Below are 23,241 nucleotides of genomic sequence, written 5' to 3' on the forward strand. Positions count from 1 at the left end.
TGTGTCATCTGCAAATGTGATCACCTTGCTGCTTGTTCTCTTTCTCAGCTCATTTATAAATATATTGAAAAGCATCAGCCCCAGTACAGGTCCCAGGTATACTCCACTATCTTTCTCCCTTTGAGAAAACTGACCATTTAGCCCTACTCTGTTTTGTATTTTCTCACCAGTTCACAATGTCTTGTAGGTCCTTTGCTCCTTATTTTCTATAGCAGCTTCACTTTTCATTGTAAAAGAAGCTCTCCAGGGATCCAACATGGTACCTTCAGTGGATGATACAATCTGTGTTGTCCTTTCTGTCTTTGTCTCTTGCCTTAATCTAGGGTCTTGCATTTTGGCTTCTATAGGTGAATGAAAGAACATGGTTTACTCTAATTATTAGGTACCTTTTGTGTTGTGCTGGAAAGACTCAGCCGGATGCTTTTCTGTTTTAGAATTGGATTAGTATTCAGTTAGCGCAAGAAAATGGTTTCACATGCAGCTTGTTTTCTGAACAATATTTCTGTCTTTCAAAGTGGACTGACTCAACACGCACATTACTGGCACAGTTCTGAAACCATGTGTCTTTTGCTCGAAGTTTTGTCTACTTTTCATCTGTAGCTCTCTTAAGTCTCTCATCTTCTGTTTACATTTTTTCCTTGTTCCATCCCTTACTACAAAGATTCTGTCCTTTCCTTTTTGTGTTTTTCCTTTTGTTTGATGGCTCATTCCACATTGTCTAGTTTAAACATTATACTGACTGTATAAACCTGTTAGGCATTTTCTTGAGATTTTGCGGTTTATCAGAAATTAAATTTAACTTGAACTGAATTGCATGAAATTTTAAATTCTTAAGCAAAATTCTACAGACAAGCCGGCTTGCAGGCGTTTTACCCTGTCTGTGCTCAAGTTATCACTACATGTGCCATGGAGGCCCTAGTTTTATGAAGATAGTGTAGCATAGTATGTGTAGTATTCTTTTTTTTATGGAGTCCTTTTACAAAGCGGCAGTAAGCCAATCGCGTGCTTACCGCTCGCTAAAAGGGAAGTACAGTCGGGCTACCACAACTTTACGGTGGTAGTTCCCACCCCCTAGTGCGTGTCATACACAGCGCTACAAAAATATTTGTATTTTTGTAGCACCGGTGTGTACTCAGCAGTAATCGGGCAGTGCTGAGTGCTGCCAGGTTAACGCGGGAGCCTGTACTGCTACCTGAATGGGTGGCAGTAAGTGCTCTCCTCCCCCCCCCCCCCCCCGAAATGGCTGCACAGCAAGTGCTTCACTTGCTGTGGGGCCATTTCCTGGAAAAACCCCCAAAGACCTGCCATTTACCCACTGCGGTAAAAGGGGGCCTCGGCGCATGTCAAAAATACATACCTATGCCAGTTCAGGCCCCCCTTTGCCACAGCTTTGTAAAAGGGGCCCTAAGTGCAGTGACGATCCTAGGTCGGCTGCCACCCGGGGCGGATCGCCGATGCGCACCCCCCCCCCCCAGGGTGCAGCACAACACCCCCCCCCGCCCCCGGGTGCATTATTGGCTGCTGGGAGCAGCCGCGTGGCTCTCAGCTCCGCTGGCTCCCTGCTCCCTCTGCCCTGGAACAGGAAGTAACCTGTTCCGGGGCAGAGGGAGCAGGGAAACAGTGGAGCCGACAGGCGTGCAGCTGCTCTCTGCACCCCTCCACCGCCCCCACCGCCCCACCCTTGCTAAGCCGCTGCCTAAGTGAGTTTTTCCTGGTCAGGTCATTCATGTAGTTGCAGGATAGCTATTATCAAGTTCCAGCCAGTGTGGCCTACTGTGACTTGATATTTTTTTTTTCTTTTTTTTCCCCCAATTTTTTGTTATGGTCTATGTGAAAGCTTACATGAGAGAGCCTGGGAAACAGGGTTTCAGTACTCTCTGCGTTCAGTTTGTCATAGAACACAATGTCGCTATTAAGAGGCTTATTTAACATTTGAGCTTCAATCGTACCAAATGTGACACCATCTAATAACATCATTAGATGGCTATAAACTCTATGAAGTCTGTTTCTATCCATCCCAAAATATTAAATGAAGTGTAGGATTTTTATGTGGCACTACAGCTGGTGCAAATTATAGTTTTGAAGGTCAGCGCCTGATTAACATGAACCTTCTCATTAACTTAAATTAGAAGAAGAAGAAAAAAAGATGATTGTGGTGTTGGATCAGAGCTGTGGGCCAAGCCCAGATCTTCTGGGCCCAGAAGTTTTTAAGTGGTTGTACTTGGTAGAGGAGTGGAGGGGAAAAACCTTTCATTTCTCCAGTGGTCCTAGTACGTTTATGTAACGTTTTAAACTTCTGTTGTACCAATATTTGAATATCACAGAAAGAGATGCCAGCCAGGTTATTTTCCAAGAGAGTGATTGGTTGCTTAGGTATGTACTCATTGAAGCCTCAGTGAATTGTTTTTATAAACTGTCTTATAGGCTTTCTTTTTTCTTGCTGATTAAAGTGGTTAATAGCCTAGGGAAAGCTACATTTTGTAATTGGTGTGTAAAGATAAATTCAAGTGATCTGAATTTAAATTCCGCAGTGTGACAGACATGACTACTTTTAATAATATTTTTGTTTTAGCTTATTTATATATAAATAAAAAGGAATCTACTGTAAATCCAATAAGATTGGGGCACTTGAAAAAAAGAATAACCTAATTTCATATAGCTGTGTGTCCCATAATTCAGCTTTATGTTTTAGGAGCACTTGCCTTATTCTCTGGTGGAGAACCTCGCCTTCCAACGGGAGGATCTAGAAATTAATGTGATTGTTATATTTTGGACATTCTGATTACTCTTTTTTTTCTTTAAAGTAGATTAAATACATTTATTTAGCAGAGACCGTAAGATGTTATAAAAAAAAGTTAAATGCTCTGACTTTTAAGCGTAGGGCGCATTAAAAAGCGTTGTAGCCATGGTGTTTGAGCTGTCGGGTTATTTTCACACTACAGGTACTGTAGGTGATGGCCCAGTAGGGCTGAGTGCTGTACGGTACCTATATAGTACTATTAATGCTGATTTTCTTCTTAAACATTTTTGTATTTGTTTCTCCACAGAAAATGTTCCAGAGGAACTGCGTGAACCTTTTTATACGGACCAGTATGATCAGGAGCACATTAAACCTCCTGTTGTTAACTTGCTGTTGTCTGCCGAATTGTATTGCCGCGCTGGAAGCTTAATTCTTAAGAGCGATGCCGCCAAGCCACTGTTGGGCCATGATGCTGTGATTCAGGCATTGGCACAGAAGGGCCTGTATGTCACTGACCAGGAGAGGCTGGTGACAGAGAGAGATCTACGCAAGAAACCTATCCAGATGGTAAGCGTTCAGTTTGATGCAAATGTCCCCTTCACACAGCATTATTCTTCTGCAGTCTCTATAGTTTGACAAGAGGGAGGGAGTTTCAGATCTGAAATTTGAGGGGGGGGGGGGGGGGGGTTCTACCACCCTAAGTAGTAGCTTGGGACTGCTCCTCCTAATAATGTTTTGAGATGTGCTTACAGATTCAGTTTCCTTCCAGGCTTCCTGTGTGCTTTTCCTTGTCTCTGATTTACGAACATATTAGGCCGGCCTGCTTCATCACACCAGATGAAAATTCAACTGTTCATACCAGAAACAAGTTCAGCCTGGCACCATGGGAATCCTGCCCTGTCTGAACTGATGCAAAATGTTCCTACTGTGTTTTTCTCCTCTTGAATTAAGTACAACATCTTTGCATTAAAGCTGAGAGTTTTTAGATGTTGCGGGTGAGGGGAAGCTATAGCCACACAGAATCTTATCACACAGCTTGCTACTTATCTGAATCCATATTTGTACAAATATATATTACAAATGAAGTTCAAATAACATAAACAACGATGAAAAGGAATATAATTAATAGAATAGCAGATCGGCTAGTGATGATAATGTTATATCCCCCCTCCTCCCACAAGAAACATCCCATATTCTCAAAAATCCCATTGAGTCCTTTAAAGAGGTGGTGAGTCATCTATTTATAATAGCAACCCTCAGTACCAGCAGCAAAACCAAATCTCCAAGTCATTCAGTAAAGCAGATCGAATATTCATCATCAGGATATTCAGATAAAAATCCCAGACCTTAATGAATCTTTTTTTTTTTTTTTAATTTCTGACCCCTCATGATGCCTCTCACGTTATAAAATTCAGAATGTAATGTTGATTTTTTTTTCTGCATTAGAAAGTAAAGACATAAAACATATCTTGGTTTAAAACTGATATGTTTCACTTTTCAAAATCTTGTATCCCTTCTGCTTATGGTCTCCGAATTTTCTCCTCACTTGGACATGATCACATGTTTAGGGTCTTTCAGGTAAATGCAGCCAAGAAAATTCCCCTGGGCCCCCTTGCCAGAAGCTTAAGGAGGTGCAGCCTGTGGGGCTGCCTTCCAAATTTTTGCCTAGGGCTCCAGCATGTTTGGGGTTTTTTCTCATTAATTTTATTTGGTATTGTAGATTCTGTTGATTTATGTTAAAAAGTGATTCAGAAAATTTTAATAAACATAAACATTGTATCACACGTGTAATAGTTCTCTGATTAGATGAGTCCAGCATGTTTAACACCAGCCCAGCACATGCCTGCAGTATTAGGATTTGAAGACAGCTGCCTTTATGTGTAGCATTAATATTGCTTGTATTTCAAAGTTTGTTGATGATAATGCCATAGCTATGAGTGGGCTTTTGTGATCCATGGCCCCACTGCTGTGGAATAGCCCACCCTCTCCATAGCAGGGGCCAATGAGAATGGGAGATGTTGTCACATCCACATTTGGCTAGTGCCCACCAATGTTAACTTCAGGCCCAATGGTGTAGCTACGGGGGCCTTGGCCTCCCCACTTTATGCTCGGGCCTCCTTCTAAACCTGCAGCAACAGTTAAATGAACCTGCAACACCTGTTAAATGGCTGACAGGGATGCCAAAGCCCCACCAGCCAAAGAAATTCACTGCCTGAGTTGCTTCACTCCTCCTTGTGTTGCTGCAGTAAAGAGGAGGTCGGTGGCATGCCTCCAGCCGCTGATGCCGGGACTCCTCACATATACTCATCAGAGGCACAGTGTGCTATTACAGAATGATATTGAATGACAGAACTAAAACACAATGGAATGAAAGGAGATTAAAACAAAAACTTTTCCGCCTACACACCCTTATTCATCACTGGCTCTGCTCTGTTTATCTTGATTCTATGTATACTGTGCTGGCTTTTAAATCCCTTAGACCAGCACTTTTCACCCCTGTCCTGGAGGCACACCTAGCCAGTCGGGTTTTGAGGATTACCACAATGAATATGCAACAGGTTTATATATATTGGGTTTCCAGTACTGCAAATGTAGAGGATGAGACAAAAATATGAACCCCCCCCCCCTACAGTTTTTTTGCAGTTTTCTTTAGCAATCGCTTTGAATTTCAGAGAGAAATTTACATATTTAGTCGTCATACTTACATATTACTATTAAACAACATTTAATTATCTTAATCTGTGTTGATGTTACTGAACTTCCAGTTCTTGAGATGATACACAGCCACTATCGCCTTTGCTCTGAACCCTTGTCCATGCCATGTCTGGATTCTCATTTTGTCCACTACTGACACCTTGCCCATGATTGCCGTTCTGATCCAAAATGCTTTTAAAATAAATTATCTGTAAATTATCAAATACAAATTACTCAAATTCATATTTTTGTTTACAGTAGTTTGTCACTGTGGCAATAATTAACAGTAAGCTGGTACCCTGTTTTTGTTTTTTTTGTTTTTTAACAGCACAAACATTTTTGATCGTGTGAGAATTACTGGTTGGTCACTCCAAAAAGTCTGTAATTTTGCCGTTTTTAAAGATAATCTCATATGTCATTCAACTTGGCACATAAATGTAAACAAATAAAGCTGTAAAATTTCTCGTTGAAATTCCAAGCGGTTGCTGAGAAAATAGCAAAAAAAACCTCCTAGGTGGTTACTTTTTTTTTTTTGCCTCACCCCTTATCTGATACATATTCATTGTGCAGGGACTGTCCTTCTATGTTAAATTGTACAGCGCTGCGTAACCCTAGTAGCGCTTTAGAAATGTTAAATAGTAGCAGTAGTAGTAGTGGTAATCATAAAAACTGAACTGGCTAGATGTGCCTTCAGGACAGGGTTTAGAAGCATTGCCTTCAGAGCTGTCTCCAATCTCACATTTTAAGTCTTCTCATGGATTATCACTGTCTGCTTATGGGAATAGTGAATTAGTTATGATTTTCAGTCCATATATCCAACAGTTTACAAGATTCCATTACTTCTCCTATGGTGGCACAGCCTGGTTGCTGCTGGAGAGTGTGCTTCCTGCTGTGCATGTTGGTCAGTTTATCCTTGGATTTGGCACACCTCTACTTTACATCGAGTAATTCTTTTTACTTTTATATATCTCTTTTTGGCGCTTCTGATTTGACTTTCAGACAGTTGGTGCTTCTCAAATGTCTTTACCTGCTTTTTCTTATGGGATGAGGGGAGAACGTGGAAAGAAACTATGGACTGTGTCAGAAATTTTTGTCCCAGGCTTTCCTCGTCTGAAATGGAAATACAGATGAGGAAACCAAAGTTCTGCAGAAACCGCTTTCACATGCCTTCAAAGTAACCCCAAAACACTGCTCTCTCCTCTTAGGGCACTTTCTATAATGGCTTTAGCCAATAGCTAGCATTTACCTCTGTGCAGAACAGGAAATGACCTACAGGAAGCTCAGCAGCATGGAAGGATCACCAGGTCAAAAGGAGACGATAGAATGTGTGCATATTCTGTATATTGAATCCCAGTCCTAGAAAACAGAATTTCTGTTAAAATGAAATGCCATTATGAGTTTAACAAGGACTGCTGTGCTGCTTCCCACCTGCTAGTGTGTCCTCTCTGCTGCTCCATGTGACCTGTCCCCCTCCTGATCTCCTTTCTTCAGCAGGCTGCCTCCAAGTTCTCCTCAATTGTGCACTCCTCCAGGCTGCATGCTTTCTATCTTTTGGAATTGTGCCTGGAATGGCTTTCCTGTGCTGGTACAGCGCATGGGAAATACCCGCGCTGGGGATAGCGCTGGCCACTTTTTAGCACAGCTTAGTAAAAGGACCCTTTGGGCTGGCACCTAAATTCTTGTACAAAAAAAGTGATCATAAATGGCAGCGTAAGGAGAACAGTGATAAAAGTAATTATAAAACATGGTACCTTTTAGATGTTTTATGTTTGGAATGTTTTGTGTTTAACTAAATTTGTGTGTTGGTTTTAATTTTTATGATTTAATTTTTTTTTTTTTAGTTTTTAGAATTATTTTTCTGATGGTGACCACTAGTCTTTGGCTTTGATCATTTTTCCACCTCTAGTTACTGTTTCTGAAATTAGTACCCTGAGTTCTCTTGAACCATTGAAAGGATCTGTGTTTTTTGAACAGTACCCCAGATTGCTTTACATAGAATGGAATGCCCGATGTGTTTGTGAGATGTCATCGATGATATTAAAGACCAGTCAGATCCAGTGAGTAGAGGTGTACTTTGTGTTGGTCTTTTTCAAGAGGAATTACAGAAAAGTTGTTTAAAAGATTTTAAAAAATTATTGATGGAGCCAGCCTTTAGCTAAGGCTTTAGCAATTTGAGCTGTGCCCTGGTGGATCAGGGTTTGAATCTCCTGTCCATTTGGGTCAGTTAGATCTGGATGGCCCTTGAACATAGTGTGCTTGAGTCTGGGAAGGGAGTATGCCCTTTGGTAGACCCTTTAAAGAGCGTGCACGTTTTTGGAGGCCCCATTCTAGCAGCCCTCAAAAATCTACTGCACAGGCTCACTATTTGTGCACTAGAGGAGAGGGAGTCTTTGTAGCCTGGGGCAGTCCTCATTACATAGGCAGAAATGAAGAAGAAAGGCCATCACCGAGGAGGAGGAGTTGTTGCTGCTGAGGACTAGGGCAGCTCCTGACTGCTGGGCTGTGTCAGAGGGAGCAAGGGAAGAGGAAGTCAAAGGGAGGGAAAACAACAATAGAGAAGAAAGGGAATTCTTGGCCTCACCAATCTGTTACATTTTTTGAAGTCTTGAATAAATGTGGATAAAGGTGAGCCGGTTGATATTGTGCACCTGGATTTTCAGAAAGCATTTGACAACGTACCCAATGAAAGACTCCTGAGGAAGTTAAAAGGTCATGGGAGAGTTGGTAGTGTCATATTGTGGATTAGTAACAGGTTAAAAGATAGAAAGCACAAAGTAGGGTTAAATCAACGGTCTTCACTAATTTTTAAGTCAGGGCAACTTTGGATCCAAATATCTTCCCATGTGAAGCCTCATACTGTGTGTCAATGACATTCACCCCACCACCTGCCTTCAAAGTTTTTATGGTGTGAATCCTTGAGGAGGTGGGCATTTCCAAATACTTCTCTTCATCTATTGAGAAATGTCTTGTCTTTCAGATATGTGGCTCTTTCTCTCATCCATTCTCCCCTGTTAAGAACTTGGGTAAAGAGGCAGAGAGTAGCAGAACCCCCCCCCCCCCACACCCAGAATGATGAGGGCTGCCTCGGAGGTCTCCAGGGGCAGCACACCAAATAACACTGAATTAAATGGTCAGTATTCTTAGTGAAGAACTGTAAATAATGGGATTCCCTAGGGATCTGTGCTTGACAGTTACTTTATAACATATGTATGTAAATGACCTGCAACAGGAATAACAAGAGAGGTTGATCAAATCTGATGACACTATTATTCAAGGTCCTCTTATGAGCCTGGAAGACTGGGCATTCGAATGGCAGATGAAATGTAATATGAGGAAGTGCAAAATGATTCACATGGGGAAGAGCAACCCAAACTAGGAGCTACATGTTGCTAGATTACATCACCCAGGAAAAAAAAATCTAAGTGTAGTCACTGATACATTGAAATCCTCTGTTCAGTATGCAACGGCAGCGAAGAAAGAAAATAGAATGTTAGGAATTATTAGGAAATTAATGGAAAATAAAACAGATCCTTCGTGTGACAGGACCTCAAATATTGTGTGCAATTCTGGTCACCATATCTCAAAAAAGATATAGCTGAACTAGAAAAAATACAGAGAAGGGTGACCAGAGTGATAAAAGGAATGGGACAACTTCCCTATGAGGAAAGGCTAAAGAGGACAGGGCTTTTCAGCTTGAGAGGGCTGAAGAGAAATATGGTAGAGGTTTATAAAATCATGAGTGGAGTGGAATCGGTAGATATGATCACTTGTTTACTCTTTTTGAAAAGTACCAGGACTAGGGGCACGCAATGAAATTACTGAGTACTACATTTAGAACAAATCAGAAAATATATATTTCTTCATTCCATGCTCCATTGTTACATTCCTTAACGACACCTCAATTGTTTCGCATAACTCTGCACAATGTAATCCATAACCAATCTGTAACAAATTGTATTTCCAACATTTAACTCATATTGTAAGCCACACTGAACCCGCAAAAAGGTGGGAAAATGTGGGATACAAATGCAATAAAATAAATAAATAAATAAATAATTCAGCTTTTGAATTTCTTGCCAGGGAATGTGGTAAAAGTGATTAGCATAGCAGGATTAAAAAAAATGTTTGGATACATTTCTGGAAGAAAAGTCCACCATTATTAAGGTGGATTTGGGGAAAATCCACTGCTTATTCTTGTGATAAGCAGCATAAGATCTGTTTCACTTTTTTTTTTTTGGGGGGGGGGGGGGGGGATTCTGCTAGGTACCTGTGACCTGGATTGGTTACTGTTCTAAACAGGATACTGGGCTTGATGGATTTCCAGTCTGTTCCAGTAGGGCAACACCTGTATACTTATGTAATGAGAACAGAGAAAATACACAAGGAAGAGGGAAATGGAAGGGTTAAAAAAATAAACTGAAAAAAATGACCTGGGGGTGAGGAGAGCTAAAGGAGGAGATTCTATATATGGCACCTAAAAAATCAGCTCTGAAATTGGTGCCAACTAAGCGTATTCTATAATCGGTGCCTAGATTTATGCATGTTGTATAGAATACTCTTAATCGATATCTCGCACCTAAATCTATGCGCATCCATTTACACTGAATCGTGGCATAAATCCCAGCATGTAGATTTACACATGTAAATTTTAGAACACCCATGAAATGCCTATTTCTCTGCCTATAACCACACCCCTTTTGCCTGTGCGTGTTAGAAGTTCGCACTTCATTACAGAATAAGCTTTGCGAGTTGTGCGCGTAAATTCTAATTAGTGCCAATTAGTATTCATTATTGCTTGTTATGTGTTGTTATCAGCACTCATTAGCTTCTTAAGCTTGTTAAGTTACGCATATTGTTATAGAATCAGCTTGGATTTTGGCGCAGATCTCTAGGCACGCTATATAGAATCTGGGGTAGGGACAAGGACCCATGGTAACCGCGGGGATGGGGACAGAGCCGACGGGGTGGGGACAGGGACAGATCCCACTGATATGGGACAGGGATGGGGACAGAGCCCGTGAGGATGTGGACAAACTTTGTCCTTGTGTCACTTTCTACTTTGAAGCCTGTTAATGAACTGGACTGTTATTTATGTTTGATCAGATTACAATATTTTTTTTTTTTTTTTTTTTACAAAAACAAGCAAACATGCTGGCCACAGTTAGCAGAATTTGCATGGGGGATCTTGTACACCCTGCTACCAGCGCATCTTCTAAGAAGACATCTTCCAAGACAGGAGAGCTAGACTGAATCCTGAGATGTTGATGACTTCTTATTCATCCACAGATTAAAAAGTCATAACAGTGCTTCATAGGGCATATTTCTCCCCTCAAAGGCAAACAGAACAGGTTGTATTTTGTACCCCTGGATATTTTAACAGGGTGGATTAGGATTCCTTGGGGTAGTAGAAGTCAGCTATTGTTGGGGTTGGAAGGGTAGAGGGTGGTGGGAGGGATATTATTGCTGCTAGTTGTTATTGTTTTCTATTTGTAATTTATTCACAACAGTTGCTCAGCATATTCCTTTTTATACTTTAATAAAAAGATTTGAATATAAAATCATAAGTTTTTGAGGCTTCTGTAGATGAGAACAGAGCCCATGGGGATGGGACGGAGACAGGGCCTGTGGGAACAGGATGGGGATGGAAACAGGACCTGTGGGGATGAGGTGGGGACGGAGACAGAACCCACGGGGTAGGACGGGGACAAATTGTGTCCCTGTGTCATTCTCTAATCTGGGGGAGAATGCATGGTGAGTACTGTGTTGGGGTGCACACATATATGTTGATTGGTGGGGACAGGGTTATGACTACTCAGGCTGTACAGTCACTAATGCAGCATGGGCCACCACTAGCCGGTTTTTCATATAGTTTACGAGTTGCATCAGCCATTAAACTGGTGAAGTTCCATTTTTTTTTCACGACCAAGCCTCAAAAAGGTGCCCAAACTGACCAGATGACCACTGGAGGGAATAGGGGGTGACCTCCCCTTACTCCCCCAGTGGTCACCAACCCCCTCCCACCCCAGTGGCGTAGCAAGGGAGGGGCGGTCCGCCCCAGGTGTCAGCTCGGGGGGGGGGGGGGTGTGCTCCCTTTCAGCTTCCCCCCCCCCGGGTGCAGCACGATGACAACCCCCCCGACCCAGTGCCTACCCTCCTCAGCTCCCTCCAACCAGCTGAACACCCTACCTTTAAAGACATTTCCATATCATCAAGCTGATCAATCCATAGACTGGTGGGTTGTGTCCATCTACCAGCAGGTGGAGATAGAGAGCAAACTTTTGCCTCCCTATATGTGGTCATGTGCTGCCGGAAACTCCTCAGTATGTTCTCTATCTCAGCAGGTGGTGGTCACACATCAGCAGCAGCTCTGGCTAGGCCTCCAAGCCTAATTTTTAGGTTTTGTTGAGTGCCTGGGGTTGAGGGCTCTTTTGAGCAAGTGCAAACCTGGTGGTGCCAGGTCCCTCCTTTTCTCCCCCCTCCCGCTGGCTCCGTTAAAAAAAAAAAAAAAAAAAAAAATTTTGAACGGCCTTAAAGGCGTTTATTTCGACGTTTATTTAAGCGTCTATTGCAGCTACTCACTGAGACACCAGGTCGTTACGACTCGGAGCGGACAGCAGGTAATTTTACCTTTTTATAGCGGGCGGGGGTTCCCCGATTCTTCTCCTCGTGGCACATGGCGTCGGAGGGCGAGGGCGCAAAGGGTCGCTCCCCGGGTCGCTCGAGCGCTTCTAGAGGGGATGCGGGGGTCTTCAAGCCGGATTCGCCCTTGGTGGGTGACAGTTTCGCGACCGATGCATGTCCCGGTCCTTCCTCCGGCGTGGCGGTTTTTCCCGCCATAAACGCCCATCCCCCGCTCCTCGCCTCCGCCATCTTGGCCGGCCACGCGGCTCGGACGGCTTCTTCTTGGGCCGCCCTTGAGGTTGGAGACATTAATGCCATGAACGCCCTTAATTTGGGCGACGGCACAGAAGCGGCTAAAGTTAAGAGCCGTTCTTCCCGCGCGGCTCCTTCGCGGAGTTTCGCGCCGGACGCCATTTTGGATGCGCAGCATGTCTCTCCCCCGCTGTTGCGAGCGCCGGTTGAGAGAGCGCCTAGGGCTGTTGCCCAGGCTGCGGAAGTGCACAGTCTGGGGGGTTTCTCCCCCGAATTTGTTTTGCTGCTGCATCGGGCCTTCCTCATGCACAACGCTGCCCCCGCTCCCTCCTCTGGTAAAGAGGTTGAGGTTCCCAGAGGTAAACGCCCTCGGGTTGATTCCCAGGCCTTGGAGGAATTTGTCTCCTCCGATGTAGATGAGGGCAGCGTGTCTGGGGTCTCCCAACGGTCCTTTGAGGATTCCTTGGAGGAGACGGATCCCCGCTCGGATGGAGCGGATGACCCCTCTGCAGCGCGGCTTTTTCACCCGGAGGATTTGCCCAACCTGTTGTTACAGGCCATGGACACTTTGAAGATATCCTCTCCGGAGGACGTCTTTCCCTCAGCCCCTGTTGGCTCTGCCATTATGCTGGGGACTAAGCGCCCGCCTAGAACCTTCCACGTGCATGATGCCATGCACACCTTAATTTCGGCTCAATGGGATGTCCCAGAAGCGAGCCTTAAAGTGGCTAGGGCTATGTCCCGCCTCTATCCTTTGGCTGTGAGTGAACGTGAGGCCTATCTGTGGCCTACCGTGGATTCTTTAATCACTGCGGTGACTAAGAAAACGGCATTGCCGGTGGAAGGTGGCACGGCCCTAAAGGACGCCCAAGACAGGAGATTGGAGGCGGCCTTAAGGTCGTCCTTTGAGGCGGCTGCTTTAAGTTTGCAGGCCTCAGTTTGCGGCTCCTATGTGGCCAGGGCGTGCCTGACTATGGTTCAGCGGGCTTTCCCCTCGGATCATTCCTTGAGGGATGATTGGCCAGCCCTGGAATCGGGCCTGGCCTATTTGGCAGACTTGCTGTATGATGTCTTGAGAGCCTCAGCTAAAGGCATGGCTCAGACTGTCTCTGCGCGGCGGTGGCTTTGGCTGAAACATTGGTCTGCTGACCACGCCTCAAAATCCCGCCTGGCTAGATTGCCTTTTAAAGGCAAGCTGCTCTTTGGGGTCGAGCTGGACAAAATCGTGACTGATCTCGGCACGTCTAAGGGCAAGAAGTTACCGGAGGTCAGGGCTCGGGCTAGTGCTCGTCCCGGTACCTCCAGAGGACGGTTTCAGGAAGCCCGTCGGTACCCAGCCCGGGCAGGTCGGGTGCTTCTGCCCCTTCTTCCTTTAAGAGGAAGTTCTCCCCCAAGCAGCATTCCTTTCGCAGAGACCGCCGTCCCGGAGGTGCTCCCTCCGGTCCTCCCCCAGGGTCTCGTACCCAATGACGGGGTATTGGTCCACGCCCCAGTGCAGATTGGAGGACGGCTGTCCTCGTTTCTGGGCGAGTGGACCACAATAACTTCAGACGCTTGGGTGCTGGAAGTCATCAGAGACGGCTACAAGCTAGAGTTCTGCCGACCCTTAAGAGACGGGTTTGTACTCTCTCCCTGCAAGTCTCCGGTCAAAGCTGTGGCAGTGCAGCAGACTTTGGACAATCTGATCCGCCTGGGTGCGGTCGTTCCGGTGCCAGAAAGTCAGCTTGGCAAGGGGCGTTACTCCATTTACTTTGTGGTACCAAAGAAGGAGGTTCTGTCCGGCCTATCCTCGACCTCAAAGGGGTCAATCGGGCCTTGAAAGTGCGGCACTTTCGCATGGAGACTCTCCGCTCTGTTATAGCGGCAGTGAAGGCAGGGGAGTACCTGGCATCCTTGGACATCAAGGAAGCGTACCTGCATATTCCCATCTGGCCTCCTCATCAACGCTTTCTGCGTTTTGCAGTCCTGGGCCGACACTTCCAGTTCAGAGCCCTCCCGTTCGGGTTGGCTACTGCTCCGCGGACCTTTTCCAAGGTAATGGTGGTCATAGCGGCCTTCCTGCGAAAGGAAGGAGTACAAGTCCATCCTTATCTGGACGACTGGTTGATCCGAGCCCCCTCTTATGCAGAGTGCGGCAAAGCTGTGGACCGGGTAGTTGCTCTTTTGAGCTCCCTGGGATGGATCATCAACTGGGAGAAGAGCCAGCTGCGCCCGACTCAGTCCCTGGAGTATCTGGGAGTTCGATTCGACACCCAAGTGGGCAGAGTGTTCCTGCCAGACAATCGGATTGTCAAGCTTCAGGCTCAGGTGGACCAGTTCCTAGTAGCCTCTCCTCTTCGGGCTTGGGACTATGTGCAGCTGTTGGGCTCTATGACGGCCACGATGGAAGTAGTGCCCTGGGCCAGGGCTCATATGAGACCACTACAACACTCTCTGCTGCAGCGCTGGACTCCGATGTCGGAGGATTATGCGGTGCGTCTTCCCTTGGATCCAGCAGTGCGCAAGGCGCTGAGCTGGTGGATGCAGACAGACAAGTTGTCTGCGGGAATGCCTCTGGTGTCCCCAGAGTGGATTGTCGTCACGACGGACGCCTCGTTATCGGGCTGGGGAGCCCACTGCTTGGGAAGGACAGCGCAGGGGCTCTGGTCTCCTGCAGAGACAAAGTGGTCTATCAACCTCCTGGAACTCAGAGCCATTCGGTTGGCGCTTTTGGAGTTCATCCCGGTACTGGTGTTGAAGCCTGTACGGGTCCTGTCGGACAATGCCACGGCTGTGGCCTATGTCAACCGCCAGGGAGGTACCAAGAGCGCCCCTCTAGCCAAGGAAGCTATGAGTCTATGCCAGTGGGCGGAAGCGAACCTGGAACAGCTGTCAGCGGCCCACATTGCCGGAGTCATGAATGTCAAGGCGGACTTTCTCAGTCGCCATACCTTGGAGCCCGGAGAGTGGCAGCTATCTGCTCAGGCGTTCTTGGACATCACGAAGCGCTGGGGCCAGCCGAGCCTAGATCTGATGGCGTCATCGGCCAATTGCCAAGTGCCGCGCTTCTTCAGCAGAGGACGGGACCCTCGATCCCTGGGAGTAGATGCTCTTCTCCAACAATGGCCGACACAAGAGCTTCTCTATGTGTTCCCGCCCTGGCCCATGTTGGGCAGGGTACTAGACCGGGTGGCAAAGCATCCCGGCAGGATAATCCTGGTGGGTCCGGATTGGCCCAGGCGTCCCTGGTATGCGGACTTGATCAGGCTCTCAGTCGACGATCCTCTGCGGCTGCCAGTGGAGCAGGGCCTGTTACATCAGGGTCCCTTTGGTCTTACGGCCTGGCTATTGAGCGGCAGCGTCTGAGGAAGAAGGGCTTCTCAGACAAGGTCATCGCCACTATGCTGAGAGCGAGGAAACGCTCTACTTCTACTGCTTACGCCAGGGTTTGGCGTATCTTTGCAGCGTGGTGTGAAGCAGGCTCTCTTTCTCCTTTCACTGCTCCAATTTCTTCAGTGTTGGCGTTCCTGCAAGAAGGTCTGGACAAAGGCCTGTCGCTCAGTTCCCTTAAGGTCCAGGTAGCGGCTCTGGCTTGCTTCAGGGGCCGCCTGAAGGGTGCTTCCCTGGCTTCGCAGCCAGATGTGGTGCGCTTTCTCAAGGGGGTTAATCACCTGCGCCCTCCTCTGCACTCAGTGGTGCCTGCGTGGAATCTCAACCTGGTGCTAAGAGCATTGCAGAAGCCGCCGTTTGAACCCTTGTCAAGGGCATCTCTGAAAGACCTGACGTTGAAAGCAGTCTTTTTGGTGGCTATCTCTTCAGCCAGAAGAGTTTCCGAGCTCCAGGCGCTCTCGTGTCGAGAGCCTTTTCTACAGTTCACTGAGGCAGGAGTGACTTTTCGCACAGTGCCTTCCTTCCTGCCCAAGATTGTTTCTCGCTTCCATGTGAATCAGCAGCTATGTCTCCCTTCCTTTCGTAGGGAGGACTACCCAGAGGAGTACTCTGCTCTTAAATATCTGGATGTGAGACGAGTCATCATCAGATACTTGGAAGTGACCAATGATTTCCGGAAATCGGATCATCTGTTTGTCCTGTATACAGGTCCTCGTAGGGGTCTGCAGGCTGCTAAGCCTACAGTGGCAAGATGGGTCAAGGAAGCCATTGCAGCGGCTTATGTGGCCGCGGGGAAGGTGCCGCCTATCCAGCTGAAGGCTCACTCTACAAGAGCTCAGGCGGCCTCGATGGCAGAGGCCGGTTCCGTCTCCTTGGAAGAGATATGCAAGGCGGCAACTTGGGCTTCGGCCCATACATTCTCCAAGCATTACCGCTTGACTGTGGCTGCTCGGGCGGAGGCCCGGTTTGGAGCTTCAGTGTTGCGGTCAGGGATTTCTATGTCCCGCCCTGGGTGAGTACTGCTTCGGTACATCCCACCAGTCTATGGATTGATCAGCTTGATGATATGGAAGGTAAAATTATGTATAATCATACCTGATAATTTTCTTTCCATTAATCATAGCTGATCAATCCATAGCCCCTCCCAGATATCTGTATTGTTTTTATTCTGGTTGCATTTCAGGTTCAAGTTTAGTCTTCAGTTACTTCAGAAAGACTTCGTGTTCAAGTTTTTTCACTTGGATTCTTCAAGAGTTAAGACGAGTTTGTGTTACAGTGAGCTGCTGCATTCCTCTCCCCTCCGTTTTACGGGGCTGGATTGAGACTTAAAATTCTGCCGGCACTCCCTCCCGCTTCGTGCGGCTGTAGGGCAGTTTTGTACCCCTCCCGCTTCGGCGGTGTTAGGGTCAGTCAGCTCCTCCCGCGGTTGCGGTTGCAGGATAAGCCAGATCCCCCCGCATCGGCGGGTGTGGTGTCCCTCCCCCGCTCCGCGGGGATGAGCTGGACGGATTCCCCTCCCCCACTTGTGTGGGGATGAGCTGGGTTAATTCCCCTCCCCCGTTTCGGCGGTGGTGAGCTGGGCAGAGTGTCCCTTCGTGGGTGTAATTCTCTAAGTGCTGAGTCCTGCGGATGGAGCTTTGATATCGACATACTGAGGAGTTTCCGGCAGCACATGACCACATATAGGGAGGCAAAAGTTTGCTCTCTATCTCCACCTGCTGGTAGATGGACACAACCCACCAGTCTATGGATTGATCAGCTATGATTAATGGAAAGAAAATTATCAGGTATGATTATACATAATTTTACCTTCGGAAGCTGTGGAGAGGCGAGGCGCAGCGCCTCGCGCCTGCAAGTAAAAGAAGCGTGGTTCGTCATCGGGCCTTCCCTCACGCTGTCTGTCCCGCCCTCCGCTGACGCAACTTCCTATTTCCGCAAGGGCGGGACAGACAGCGTGAGGGAAGGCCCGATGACGATCCTCGCTTCTTTTACTTGCAGGCGCAAGGCGCTGCACCTCGCCTCTCCATGGCTTCCGAAATTTCTTTAAAGGTAGGGTGCTCAGCTGGTTGGAGGGAGCTGAGGAGGGTAGGCACTGGGTCTGGGGGGGGGTGTTGATGCGCTGAGGGGGGGTGTCATCATGCTGCACCCGGGGGGGGGGGGGAATGCAACGGCGAACCGCCCCGGGTGGCAGCCCTCCTTGCTATGTCACTGTCCCACCCTAAAAAAAAATGTGTACAATTTTTTTTACCAGCCTCTATGCTAGCATCAAATGTCATACCCAGCTCCATGACAGCAGTATGCAGGTCCCTGGAGCAGTTTTAGTGGGTGCAGTGCATTTCAGGCAGGTGAACCCAGGCCCATCCCCCCCTACCTATTACACTTGTAGTGGTAAATGGGAGCCCTTCAAAACCCACCCGAAACCCACTGTACCCACATGTAGGTGCCCCCCTTCACTCCTTAGGGCTATGGTAGTGTTGTACAGTTGTGGGGAGTGAGTGTTGGGGGGGGGGGGTTGGGGGGCTCAGCACCCAAAGTAAGGAAGCTATGCACCTGGGAGCAATTTGTGAAGTCCACTGCAGTGCCCGGTTGGTGTCCTGGCATGTGAGGGGGACCAGTGCACTATGAATGCTGGCTCCTCCCACGACCAAATGGCTTGGATTTGGTCATTTTTGAGATGGGTGTCCTCAGTTTTCATTATCGCCAAAAACCGGGGACGACCATCTCTAAGGACGACCTAAATGTTGAGATTTGGGCGTCCCCGACCGTAATATCGAAACGAAAGATGGACGCCCATCTTGTTTCGATAATAGCGGTTTCCCCACCCCTTCTCTGGAACGTCCTTAGAGATGGGCGCCCTTAGAGATGGTCGTCCCCGTTCGATTATGCCCCTCCACTTATACTGCATTAACATGGACCTACCTTAGATTTGTCTGCACCTGAGCAAAGCTGCCTATGAAATTTGAAGCAAAATTGGTACATTTGATCTACACAGATGAACAGTTAATAAAAGCAGTAGGTGCTTGGCTTTGGGGAAGCATGCATAAAAATGGAAAAGATAACTAGTTAGTGATAACATTTGTACATCACCATGTATGTATGTTTTGGAGGACACAGCTTTTTAAGTGTAGGAATGTATTAGGTGAATTTGTATAGTATAATGGGGATCTGTACAGGTAGAATAAGGAAGGAGTGTAGATTGCCTGTGTGTGCTTAAGTGGATTTTAAGCTGATAAAAACTATCCATATAAGTTCATAGTACATATTAATTTGGCCACATCAAAAAGTGATGGTGTCGTGTTCTGAATCTACAACTTATATTTAGGGCTTTTATTCTTAAGTATTTGTAAGTTGTAAATTTAAGTATTTATTTTCCAGCTAATTAGGTGCTGTTTGGCAGTACAAAAAAAATCAGGGTTTTCATGCAACAAGTACTGTTGCTAGGTCCCTTTTTTGGTGGAATCAAATACGTATGTGTTTGTCACTTAGAAGTTGCCAGCACAGAAAAGGCACAAATATAGGGCAGAGGATGCAAGATAAGCTGGGGAAAGGTGGGAGAGGAGTAGGGGAACTGGTGTTTTCTGGTGTTTTATTCAATAAACAGCTATTTTAATTTTTTTGCATTGGAGATGTTTTATGAATGTTAATCAGGTTAAAACTTAAAATTTTAAGCCCCTATATTTTCAGAAAGCACATGTTGATATTGGGCACAATGCATGCAATAATTTAAAAAGGGATAAGCTTATGCATGTAGACTTAGTCATGCATACCTTGTGCTGGCTCCTTGTGTTTTGAAAATTGGGTGTTTTTTTGTGTGCTTACAAATGTATGCAGAACTTTGCAGTTACACTTACTGTTGAAAACTATGTTGCAGTGAAGCATGGCTTAGTTCATTTCCTTAACAGTCCTCCTTTTTATGTGTCTTAAATCCAGCATCTTACAGAAGTTTGCTTTTTTTAAAATAAAGCAGTTGAGATAGGAGATGCATCTAAACATTGACATCATTGGAGGTATGGTAGAAAAGCTGCAAATTGAAAGAGAGATGGGTGTGTTATTCTTTCACAGAGCTGCACATAGAAGTATACCAATAGATAATATAGCTCAGAAGTGCACTACGGCAGGCGGATCTGTTTTTCAGGGTAATTAAAACAAATATTTGAGAGACATTTTCATGCATATGGATATTAATTTACTGTGCTGTATTCCTAGAATAGACTTCTGAGTTCATACGTCATGTTCTATTTTTGGCCTTATCCAAATCCAGGTTAAAAGCCACCTTTTTGAGTCTGCTTTTACATGTTAACCCCTCATTTGCCTGTTTTAATACCCTTTAAAAAAATTCTCATAACAAGTGAAACTCCCTAATCACTTATTTGTCCTGTTTTTCTGGCTTGAATAGATTACAATTAGGGCTACATTTCTGAAGTAGGCTGTGAAAACTGTAAAGCTGATTGTAGTTATTCTGCTTTCTGTTTTAGACTCTAATTTGTAATTGTTCAGTTTGTTTTTTTGTATTTCTTTTCATTACTTTTTATTCTTTAATATTTTTAGGGCTGCATTTTGATTATAATTTGTAATCGCGATTAATTGTACAATTAATCGGTATGTTGTTTACTTATTTTTGTTCCTACTGCAGCTGCTAGGTGCAGATGATCAGAAGCCTCACACTATTCCAAACAGCGCTCTAAAATTAGAAGCGGAACAGCACGGGGCATTAATGCCCCTATGATCAGAACTAATAGCATGCAAATTTAGGTGAGCTATTAGCTCTGATCATAGGGATACTTCTGTGAGAGGATTGTGCCTGGGCATGTGCCCAAGGCACAATCCTCCTGCAGAAGTTGTTTGACAGATCTGGGCTGTCAAAAAAAAAAAAAAAAAAACCCTGGACCTGTCAAACAGCAGAAGAGATTTGACAGGACCAGGATTTTCTCCCAGACCTGTCAAACCTAAGCCCGCCCCACAAACTCAAGGCCTGGAGTTCCCCCCTAAACACTAAAAAGACCTGATGATCCAGTGGGACCGCTAACGCCCACCCCCAACACTAAACAAGACCCTGGTGGTCCAGTGGGACCGCTAGCCCTCCGCACCCTACAGGGAGGATGTGTCCTATCCTAGACCTAAGGGCCCTGAACAAATTCCTAGTCCGAGAGAAGTTCAGGATGGTTTTCTTGGGCACCCTTCTCCCAATGATGCAGGAAAACGATCGACTATGCTCTCTGGACTTAAAGGACGCCTATACTCACATCTCAGTGCTTCCAGCTCACAGGAAGTACCTTTGATTCCGTCTGGGAACCCAGCACTTTCAGTACTGTGTACTGCCCTTTGGTCTAGCATCTGCGCCCAGAGTCTTTACAAAGTGCTTGGCAGTTGTCGCAGCATTGCTACGCAGACTGGGAGTGCATGTGTTTCCTTATCTTGACGATTGGATGGTGAAGAACACCTCAGAGGCAAGTTCTCTACGGTCCATGCGCATGACTATTCACCTGCTCGAGCTACTGGGGTTTGTAATAAATTATCCCAAGTCCCATCTTGTCCCAATGCAGAAACTGGAATTCATAGGAGCTCTGTTGGACACATGGATGGCTCGAGCTTATCTTCCCCAGGCAAGGGCAGACAATCTTCTGTCACTAGTCTCAGCTCGAACATCTCAACAGATCACAGCTTGGCAGATGTTGAGACTTCTTGGTCACATGGCCTCCACAGTTCATGTGATTCCCATGGCACGCCTACACATGAGATTAGCTCAATGGACCCTAGCTTCCCAGTGGTGTCAGGCTACGGGGGATCTAGAGGATGTCATTCATATTTCCACCGATTTTTGAAATTCCCTACAATGGTGGACCATTCGCACCAATCTGATCTTGGGACGTCCATTCCAAATTCCTCAGCCACAAAAAGTGCTGATGACGGATGTATCCCTCCTGGGCTGGGGAGCTCATGTAGATGGGCTGCATACTCAAGGAGCTTCGGCCATCCAGGAATCAGGTCTTCAGATCAACCTTCTGGAGTTACGAGCGATCTGGAATGCTCTAAAGACTTTCATAGACCGGCTGTCCAATCAGATTATCCAAATTCAGACAGACAATCAGGTTGAAAGCAGGGGGGCACAGGATCTCGCCCTCTGTGTCAGGAAGCCGTCAGGGTGTGGCTTTGGGCGCAGCAGCATGGCATGTTTCTCCAAGCCACGTATTTGGCAGGTGTAAACAACAGTCTGGCAGACAGGTTGAGCGGGATCATGCAATCTCACGAGTGGTCTCTGAACACGGATATTGTCCGCAAGATCTTCCGAGCGTGGGGCACCCCCTTGGTGGATCTTTTTGCCACTCAGACCAATCACAAGGTCCCTCAGTTCTGCTCCAGACTTCAGGCCCACGACAGACTAGCATCGGATGCTTTTCTCCTGCATTGGGGGACAGGTCTTCTGTATGCATATCCTCCCATACCCTTAGTAGGGACGACTCTACTGAAACTCAAGCAAGACAGTGGAACCATGATTCTGATAGCGCCGTTCTGGCCCTGTCATATCTGGTTCCCTCTTCTTCTGGACTTGTCCTCCGAAGAACCATGAAGATTGGAGTGTTTTCCGACCCTCATCACTCAGAACGAGGGGTCGCTTCTACATCCCAACCTCCAGTCTCTGGCTCTCACGGCCTAGATGTTGAGAACTTAGAAGTTGCCTCTTTAGACCTTTCAGAGGGTGTCTCCCGAGTTTTGCTTGCTTCCAGGAAAGATTCCACGAAAAGGACTTACTCTTTCAAATGGAGGAGGTTTGCCATCTGGTGTGACAGCAAGGCCCTAGATCCTTTCTCTTGTCCTACACGGACCCTGCTTGAATACCTTCTGCACTTATCAGAGTCTGGTCTTAAGACCAACTCCATAAGAGTTCATCTTAGCGCAGTCAGTGCTTACCGTCATCGTGTGGAAGGTCAGCCTATCTCTGGACAGCCTTTAGTTGTTCGTTTCATGAGAGGTTTGCTTTTGTCAAAGCCCCCTGTCAAACCTCCACCAGTGTCATGGGATCTCAATGTCATTCTCACCCAGCTGATGAAACCTCCTTTTGAGCCACTGAATTCCTGCCATCTGAAGTACTTGACCTGGAAGGTCATTTTCTTGGTGGCTGTAACTTCTGCTCGTAGGGTCAGTGAGCTCCAAGCCCTGGTAGTCCATGCTCCTTATTTAAAATTTCATCATAACAGAGTAGTCCTGCGCATTCACCCTAAGTTCCTGCCGAAGGTGGTGTCGGAGTTCCATCTGAACCAGTCAGTTGTCTTGCCAACATTTTTTCCCCGTCCACATATCCGCCCTGGTGAAGACAAGTTGCACACCTTGGACTGTAAGAGAGCATTGGCCTTTTACGTGGAGCGGGCAAAGCCCTATCGACAGTCCACCCAGTTGTTTGTTTCTTTTGATCCCAACAGGATGGAAGTTGCCATCGGGAAACGCACCATATCCAATTGGCTAGCAGATTGCATTTCCTTCATTTATGCCCAAGCTGGGTTGACTTTAGAGGGCCATGTCACGGCTCACAATGTTACAGCTATGGCTGCGTCAGTGGCTCACTTAAA

The 23,241-nt window shown here is 46.4% G+C and overlaps 1 protein-coding gene across 3 annotated transcripts in view; it reads left to right on the plus strand.

Annotated features, from left to right (window-relative positions):
- The window catches only part of CAMSAP2 (calmodulin regulated spectrin associated protein family member 2), a 260,298-nt gene that overhangs the window by 42,094 nt on the left and 194,963 nt on the right, over positions 1–23,241 (plus strand). For all 3 annotated transcript variants that reach the window (XM_030205237.1, XM_030205239.1, XM_030205238.1), the window contains exon 2: positions 3,048–3,307. In XM_030205237.1, coding sequence (XP_030061097.1) covers positions 3,048–3,307 — 260 coding nt within the window. The remainder of the gene's footprint in view (positions 1–3,047; positions 3,308–23,241) is intronic.

Source organism: Microcaecilia unicolor, chromosome 6 (assembly GCF_901765095.1).
Source record: "Microcaecilia unicolor chromosome 6, aMicUni1.1, whole genome shotgun sequence".
Lineage (NCBI taxonomy): Eukaryota > Metazoa > Chordata > Amphibia > Gymnophiona > Siphonopidae > Microcaecilia > Microcaecilia unicolor.